At 38.8% G+C, this 8,916-nt stretch overlaps 1 protein-coding gene and 1 long non-coding RNA gene across 2 annotated transcripts; both read right to left on the bottom strand.

Moving 5' to 3' along the window:
* Positions 1 to 1,275: 1,275 nt before the first annotated feature.
* On the bottom strand, positions 1,276 to 2,097 carry LOC137800732 (uncharacterized). The gene is made up of 4 exons (XR_011079659.1): positions 2,048 to 2,097; positions 1,928 to 1,954; positions 1,669 to 1,691; positions 1,276 to 1,586 (listed from the first exon to the last, which is right to left on the bottom strand). It is a non-coding gene; the product is annotated as an uncharacterized lncRNA (long non-coding RNA).
* Positions 2,098 to 3,650: 1,553 nt separating this feature from the next.
* pa2g4b (proliferation-associated 2G4, b) lies at positions 3,651 to 8,668 on the bottom strand. Its single transcript, XM_068598303.1, has 13 exons — positions 8,456 to 8,668; positions 6,677 to 6,805; positions 6,492 to 6,597; positions 6,291 to 6,360; positions 6,054 to 6,146; positions 5,906 to 5,969; positions 5,712 to 5,790; positions 5,516 to 5,594; positions 5,301 to 5,434; positions 5,110 to 5,204; positions 4,462 to 4,589; positions 4,238 to 4,291; positions 3,651 to 4,059 (listed from the first exon to the last, which is right to left on the bottom strand). The coding sequence occupies exons 1-13, from the start codon at positions 8,541 to 8,543 to the stop codon at positions 4,000 to 4,002; spliced, it is 1,179 nt and encodes a 392-aa protein (XP_068454404.1). The 5' UTR covers positions 8,544 to 8,668; the 3' UTR covers positions 3,651 to 3,999.
* Between the last annotated feature and the right edge of the window lie 248 nt (positions 8,669 to 8,916).

The following is an 8,916-nucleotide window of genomic DNA, read 5'->3' as shown; positions in this document are numbered from 1 at the left end:
ATATAATGATGGCAATTCAGTCATTGTGGATATTTTTGTGCCATCAATTAAATATTGTATTTGTTTGATAACATGTTCTAATGTTTACAGATTATAAGGTTTAATTGATGCATTATAACCCCCTGCTTCACTGGTGTGTGCAAGTCTGTGCCAATCACCAAATATGCCTCCAAGCCCACACAATGCAATTTTAACCACCATTTGTGCACATGTTTAACAAGGCTGTCAATAATAAATAACAATTTCGATTTTAATAAACAACCTCCTCATTGCATCTCAGTTTGTTCTCCAGAAGCAGAAGTTGCAGTCACAAGATGATGTGATGATTTGTGATGTTGAAATGATGTTGAAATGGTCCCTGCTAAGTCATTTCATACCCGTCAAAGTCAGCTGTCAGTTTGGCTTTGCAATAATTGTTTACATGGATTCATAGCAAGAAAGCTCATCAATTGAATTGACAAATTCCAACTTGAATCGTTTTTGTGTTAAAATGCTTAACTGTGTAATTGTTGGCTTGAGTCATATGATGACTTTTACATAATATTCAGCAGTCCATCTAAACATAGGACCAGTAGGATTCACACTATGACCAAATTACTTTATTTTGGTGGCCAATGTAATGACACAATAACAAAGTTTTGAAGCATGAATTAAATGTTTTGGGGGATTAATATACTTTTCAGACATGCATTAGAGTTGTGATGTCCCATGAAACAGTTGCCACGATTGCATTTTTTTTTAAGACCACTGAATGAGCCATAGCAATTGAGAACAATTGCATCCAATCCCATATTGACTAAAAGTGTTGAATTAACAAAATAGTGGGATTCAGTGAGTAGTTGAAGCTTACTAGAGGGTAATGCAACATGTTTTAGGGGCATTTCTGTATTTTAACCCTCTATACTGTTGCCCTTAGGTAACAAACTAATTTTCTGGACCTTACATTGCAGATAACGTTGAGCGTTTACAGGACAGCTTTGTCATACGTTGGATTCCATGATAAACCATGATAGAAAAAGTGCAACTAATAACATTATGCAAGGCTAGTTTAACATATAGTTGCCTAGTAAGCTTCAACCATGAACTATGGTTGAAGTAATGCGATAATAATACAATACCAGCACCTTAAAATCTCTGCAGGTAAATTAAATTACCAGCACATTAATTTTTACCTCTGCACTTCCACTGGGGGTGGAAAGCCTTTTGAGTTTGGATTAGCCTATGGTTTCAGACCAAATATTCTAGCTGCATTGAAAAAAAAATTGCAACTGCAAATTTTAGAAACCAAAACCTTTAATCACAGTTTGAAAACCAAAAAAAAAAAGACAAAAGTTGAGAGTCCAGAATGTCCGAGGAAAAGCCTGTCATCCAGCAGGTCTTGAGTGGCTCTCCAACATCAATCGGCTGTTGCAGCTCCGCTGCGTCACACCGACATGGGCACCAATGACAGACTTGACACCGGGAGGATCCTGGATCTGGATCTGGCCTCACCGGTCTGGTTGTAAACAACGTGTGCTGTCACAGCCATTGCGGAGAAATCAGTCTACTTGGACCTCTGCCTCATCTTACGCCTCTTACGCTTCAGTCTATAACGAGAACATGGGGCAATCAGAAAAAAAAACTTTCAAAAACACACAGGATGCAAATGCACGAGGCACAAACTCTTACCTGCGCATGCGCTTCTTTCTCCACTGCAAAAGAGAAGCATAACGTTAATGTTCTTCCTCATTTAATTCCTGCAAGCATACATGTATTAAACTGATCTAAAAGCAGTCAAATACAACAAAAAGTGCATACAAACGAGTTGTACAGACAAGCTAGCGTACCACGTGGTTTACATGTCCGTTGTCATGTTCAAGCTAGCTAGCAAGCAAACGTTAGCACGACGAGAAACAATTATTTGATTAAATAAATATAAACCACGAACCTTCGCTCTCATGTCGAGAAGAAGAGTCTGTAAACAGAAGAGAAAGGATGAAGGATTAGATCGATTGACTTTAAAAGAGGATGATTAACTTGGATTCGTCCACCGATAGGTGAGCCTTACCGACAGCTAGAGAATCGTCGTCGAGAAGGACGTCATAACGTGGCGACGACGTTTTTATATGGATTGTACACGTCACTTTCATTGGCCCGTAGCATAGAACCGGAAATGCAGTTTTCTTAATTGTAAAGCGTCTACAGAAAATACTTGATACAATTTCTGCCGCGTATTACGTGCTTTTATGGTGCATTACTCCAGTTAGATATCATTTCTACTTATGTAACTCTCTATATATCCTCTGAATAAACCGACCATAATCAAAAAGAGTTGATTTATATAGCGCATTTCATAGTACTCAGACACTTTATATATTTTTAAACTTGTCAAAAAAATATATACAATAACATTTAACAGGTCCTTTTCAGTATTATTCCAATAACTTCTTTAAATCACTTCTTAAGATTATTTGTTATAGAATTGCTTCATAGTGATGTCGTCCTTTTATGCGGTTATTTTGTTTCCGTTTTTCTTTGTTCATCTTATTTATTTGTTTACTATTCCATTTGCACTTTTCAGTTATTTGTTTGGTTTTGTTGTATTAATGATATGTTGTTGTTGTATTTGTTTCCCGGTATTGACGTTGTATATGGCAATGTTTTGCTTCTCTATATAAAACTTTATAAACTCTGTTTTTAAAGGTGCTTTAAAAATACAATTATTTAAACTCCCTTCAGTGGTTGTTGATTCTTCTGAATGTTACCCCAACAATGATATGCCTAACACTCGTAAAGGCATTGACACTGCATTTAGACTTTCATGTTGGAAAATATAATTTACAGAAATAAACAAAGCTAGATCAAAAGCAAATGCATATGGATCTATAAATTACCTCAGTATTTCTAAATTCCTAATGATCTATTAATTATGTTTGTTAAACATAAGTTAGCATTTCGTACACTGGTCCTTCAACTGTTGGTGGCTGGTGTTCTCACAAGTTCCTGATTTGGCTTGTAAGTTATACTTATCAGATTTATCAGTAAAATATAAATCAATCTATGCAGTTTTACCTGGAAGGGTGATTCGTTACAGTTCAAAACTATCAAAACACTAAATTAATCAGAACAAAGAATTGAATACACAACAAAAATGATGTCAGGTGGCTTTTTAATGTTTCCAAAAATAGTCTCTGAAACTGGGATTTGTTTTACAAAAGCATCCATATATTGAACAGGTATGGAATTCTTATGTAAACACAGACTGTCAGACTTGATGGTGGCACCAGAAGACTGAATGCTGAATCCTTGGCAGAAGGTTATGCCATCCACAACTGAGAAATTATTATTTTTTTGCTATTTAAATTACTCAACTAGGTCTAAAATGGTCAGTTTTATAAATTGTTAGCTGAGTAACCTACAGTAGATTCCTAGAAGTGTGCACAATGTAAGAGCAGACAGACCTAAGAAAGAGCTGTATAAATGCAGTAATTATGCTGAATACAACAGTAAGAATGACCAATGTGATGCTTGTAACTTAAAAGGTTCAAGACTGGTGTTTCACATTTCTGACCATGATCAGTTAAAACTCATTTCAAAAGGCATGGCTTCATTACCATGATGAAGTTGAGAAAGTTATCTTAATGCCACATAATTACGCTGAAACAGTAATGTGCCTTTGTCATCCTTGGCCGCTCAGTCAAACTCATTTTATTTTCCAATATCTTTCAGGTACAAAGGCTGAAGGGCAAACAAATGGTCATATTTTTTGTAGCAGAATTGTTGTCCACTGTTAAAAGGGGAGAAAACAACGTCTCAAGGACAATGAGATTTATTAGAGATGTACGCGTTTGTGTGTATTAGAGGTGGCGTGACAGAATTTAGGAGCAGCATCATCCCAGAATGACATCAGTTAGATTCAGAGGTATTCACAGCGGCTATGCCCGCAAGAGCCTCAGACAGCTGGGACAGAAGGATTCGTGGTGTCTGTTCTTTGGGTCATCAGATGTCTGTCAGAGAAATCTATTCTGCAGCTTCAGTCTCCATTGCCTGTCCAGTTGCACTCTCAACAGTCTTTGTGGCCTTTAAAAATAGAAATGATTGAAATTAGAGGAATCTTTCGAAACATGTATTTATGTTCATTAAAAATACACACACACACACACACACACACACACACACACACACACACACACACACACACACACACACACACACACACACACACACACACACACACACACACACACCTTTAACTCACCTTCTTTTTCTTCTTCTTCTGAGTCTTACGGCTGGCTGAGCTTTGAAGCAAAGCCTTTAAATGGAAAAAAAGACAAAAATGACTTTCATAAGCTCACAATACATAAACACATAATGGCTTTGAAAATAACTAGTTTTCTAACAGAATGCTACAGTAATAACATTAGTCTAACCCTCTCTTTGCAAGAAAAGAGTGCAATACCCCATCCATCAAACCCATTTTACCTTCAGCTCTGCGTCCTCTACTTCAAGCTCAGACTTGTAGAGCTCTGGCTCAAAGAGGCTGTTTGTGATTCGAAGTGGTCCATTGGCCATGAGCAACACGGTGAACTTAAACTGGGCAACAATTTCACCTGAATAAAGATGAGGTTGAAAGTTGCATTAAACAGAAACACTGGGTATATGATGTGCACGTCAAATGTGTAAGTTTACAGAGCAAAACGAAGAGTGGACACTATAGTGCTGTTAATCAACTGATTCAAATTTACGGTAGAAACTAGATTGCATCATAAAAGAGGTGGATTTTTTTCCAGATGTTCTTTTGTCTTTTTTACCGCTTTCCTACCAGGGGTGACAACTATGTGAAGTTGAACAGTGAACGAGTGGAGCAACAGCAGAAAGTTAAGTCAAGCTCGCCATAGTCCCTGCATTCTTGTTGAATGACAACCATGACAATTCTCACATAGTCTATTAGAAGATGGGACAGGTTTTGCAGCAAAAAAATCCCTTCGGCCTCATAACAAATAATTATACTGGTACTACTTTTTACTACATTTTCTACACATTCAAGTACATGCGAAGTCTTCCAATGACTGAAGAGACTTTTTCAAGGCTAATAAAGCCCTTAATTACATCCCTCATTGTTCCACTCACCCTCTTTCTCATTCAGCACACTGAATGGCTGCAGCAGCTCATGTTTGGCACACTCGACCACGCCTAGCCTGGCCTTGCCTTCATCCTCAAACGCTCTGAGGACGTAAACAGAGAAAAGAAAAATTAGATGGTGAAAAAATGTTTGTTTTTTTAAATAGTGAAACATTTGCACCGAAGTATAGAGATGTTACCTCAGAGTGAAAGGCATTGTATCAAAGCGCCTCTCCATCTCACTAAAGAATGTGCGAGATGTCTTCATCTTTAAGCCGTACACCTTGTTGGGGTCTCGTTTGTAAACGGTGGTCCTCTGACCTCCGTCCCTTGCCTGAATTGCAAAACATTGTTATAAATACCTTGCCTTTAATACATTTTAAGCAGAACAATCAAAAACCAAAGTTTCTCTTACCTTGCCCTCTCCAGTGCTGATAAGCACATCCACTGCATATACTTCATGCACCTCAAACTCGGCCTTCTCATGGTCCTTTCTACAAAAACAAAGTAACAAGATTATCTACTGGTTGAAACACTCATCAGCCCGTTGACATGAAGCAGGGATTAATAAAAGGATACATTATTATTATTATTTTCTGGGGGGAACTCACTTTTGCTGGTCTGTTGGGTTTTGGATGATAGTTTTCTCCCCGTCGATTACATGTTGTTTGAGTTGATGGGAGAGCATGCCTGCACACATCAAAACAATAAACTGAGTCGCACATATCAACTTATATTGAGCAAATGTATACCATGTAATCTAACCCTCAATCATGGAAGGTGCTGATTGTTCACAAACACCCACCTTCAATAGGGGAGCACTTGAATGACTTTGCAATCTTGTTCCAGGCTTCTGTGACCTGTGAGTTCTGACGGAAGAGATGATGTTTATTAGACGAGGTGTGTACAGTGATGACATTGCTTATTTAAGTGGTCATGGTGGGAAATTTTACCTGATTTCCTGGCTTAACAAGACGCAAAGCAGCTTCAGCACAGAGGTGAGCGGCTTTGATAACGTCAGCCTTCCGTCCGGTCAGTGGGTTGTCCTGAAGTGACACAAGAGGACGGATATAGAGTTACAAGACCTGAAATACCAAAGTATTACTATTACGAGATGTTAATGGTATGACAAATCATGGCTCTTCCAATGACCGCTACAGTGCAGGTAAAGTTCAACATTGATGACATACCTTGGTCACTCCAACAACTAAGCTGTGAGCCACATTTGAGATGAAGCCATCGACATGCACACCCAGGTCACTGTGAAAAAATGGAACAGGACAACTTGAGCCAAAAACAAAAAATATGAACGGCAAATCAAGCGGTTAACTGTAATTTAATATATAACTATAGTATAATTACATTACATTACAATACATTTAGCAGCTTACATTTTGACAAGGTCCCCATCCTTCAGCATGATGTCAGTATCACTCTTCAGAGGGGAGTGATGGCAAACACAGTTGTTTACTGACACACAAGTAGGAAAAGCAATACCTGTGAAAGAAAGAGTAAATGAGGGACTGCCGAGTCATAGACAGTGATGGTGACTAATAAAATGCAACGAAAGACGTACCTTTCTTCATGTCTTTTTCCTTCTTGAAGATTTTCCCAGTTTCTGTCATAATAAAGGCATCTCCCTTTACACACAGGCTGAGCACGGAAACTCCAGCTAAAGCTGCCTCAACCACCGTTTTCAGAGCCTCTGCAAGAAAAGACAAAAGGAGCCATGAGGTGGTTAACATGATAACACAGTGTTTATAGTGCTGGGCTCAGCTAACAATTATTTTCATTGCCAATGATTGTGTTGATCATTCACTGGGTCAGTCAATTCATCATTTGTTCAATAAAACAATAAAGAATGTACATTCAAATTTCCCAAATGTGCAGGGTGACTCCCCCCATGGAGGTTAAACAACTCAGCTTGTGAGTATTGACAGCGTATTACACTGAACAACTCATTTTGACGAAGCTGATGTTACGTCAAGTAGAAGATGAACATTTGACAGATTGCCTGACAGCTGTATATCCGCTTTAAACTGCATATGTGTTATTGATGTAAGGCACCTAGAGCATGCAGTCATCTCCAAAACCCTTCTCATGAAAAACACAAAAAAATGTATATTGAGCCGTATACATTTTTTTAAAGACTTTTAGAAGAAGCTGATGAACTGATTTCCAAGCACCGCTAATACATTATCTGACATTAGTTCATTTCAGATTAACTGTAGTAGTCATTTTGATTTTGAAGATTTTAATACATGTTGAATTAAACTTGTGGCAGAAGAGGCAGCTGTTCAATCTCCACACTGCCAGATGAAAAATAGCCACACAAAAAGACCGTGGTTAAACTGGGCAACTGACAGGTGTGAGTACAAGTAACCTTAGAGTGAAGGTGTGCACTGTTTAAACAGTGTGTCTGTTTTTCTTCCCTGGATTTATGAACACTAACTATTTTCATGTATTTGACAATATAAAACAGTCTAAATGGGTTTCACAGTTGTTAAGGTTCCAGTTTAATTTTTTCTTGTGCATTATATTTGAATGGAATGTGACAGGAAGTAAACATATTTATATACGTGTGTGGTTGTGTGTTTGTAAAACAGAAATTCCAAAATAACAACCTTTTAATGACCAATTATGACACCACACTGTGTATTGTGTGCATGTGGCCTTATAACCTGATTGTATGATTAACAACATGTAAAGTTTACGATTTCACGTTGGTGATTTCAAATTTAATTTGTGATTGTTTAAGTCTTAAGTGAGATAAATAAACACTTTATCGTCACAAATAGTGTGGTTTTAAACTAGCTTCTGCTTACTCTCGTAACGTCAACCTTTGCGTAAAATGACTTTAGGCTAGACTTCATTAAATCAACTAGATCTTCAGTATCTTCCAAAACAATTTAAGTTTTCTCGACTTCATAAGCCATTAGTTCACGTTTAGCTATTCGGTTGCTCGGTGACGTAGGCCTATAAGGAACAGTTTTGTACTTGTCATTGTTATCTGTTACGTTAGCCGTTGAGGCGAGCTAACGCTAGCTAGTGAGGTAGGTAGCTAGCTCTGCCACATAGCTTCTTAGCTAGCTCCCCGGGCGAACGTGACAGCAACGGGTCGTCAAACGAGTGGACGTGCTACTATAAAGAAAAGCCCGGCTTAAATATACAGCGAGCGTTTCATTTATTTCACACAAAGTCCCGCTTTCTACTGTGATCTGCCGTTGCCTGTGCTGCGGCACATGGCACAGCTGCTGCTGCTCGGGTAGTGTTAGCTAACCGAAAACCGAAGACGGATCACGATACTTAAGGACCACCGAGTCCAAACAGCAACTTCACGCTGCATTTCACTTACGATTTGCAATCTCTGCCCCCATCTTATACTTGGTGACCACCAAGTCGTCGGCGATGGTCTGCTCCTGTGTTTCGTCATCTCCAGACATGTTGGCAGTGTGTCCGCGAACTCAAGAGTAACTTTTTCCCCGGCGGGTGTCAGTCAGTCAGTCACAGGATGGACCACGCTGCTCTACGCATCGGCCCGCGCGACGTTCAGCAGGCAGCCTAGTTCGAGCTCGAGATCCCGCCTGCTGCCAAAGACACACTCTGCAGTAAAGATAGTTCACGGCCCAGCTCGGCGCTTTGAATAGTACGTCCGAAAAAGGCAAGGTTGATATTTTAAATTATACCATCAGCTTTTAAAATTAGACCATGCACAAGTATTCACAGTCAACAAGATATAGTCTGCTAGTATACAACTATATTTATAAGGGAGCAATTTATATCAAGGCTGGCAGAACTTGTAAATTAAATAAAGAG

The sequence above is a fragment of the Clinocottus analis genome, unplaced genomic scaffold (assembly GCF_023055335.1).
Source record: "Clinocottus analis isolate CAN_PGR_092001 unplaced genomic scaffold, fCliAna1.0.p SCAF_4, whole genome shotgun sequence".
Lineage (NCBI taxonomy): Eukaryota > Metazoa > Chordata > Actinopteri > Perciformes > Cottidae > Clinocottus > Clinocottus analis.
Note: the sequence above shows the minus strand (reverse complement) of the source record. Positions and strands in the feature narration are given on the sequence as shown.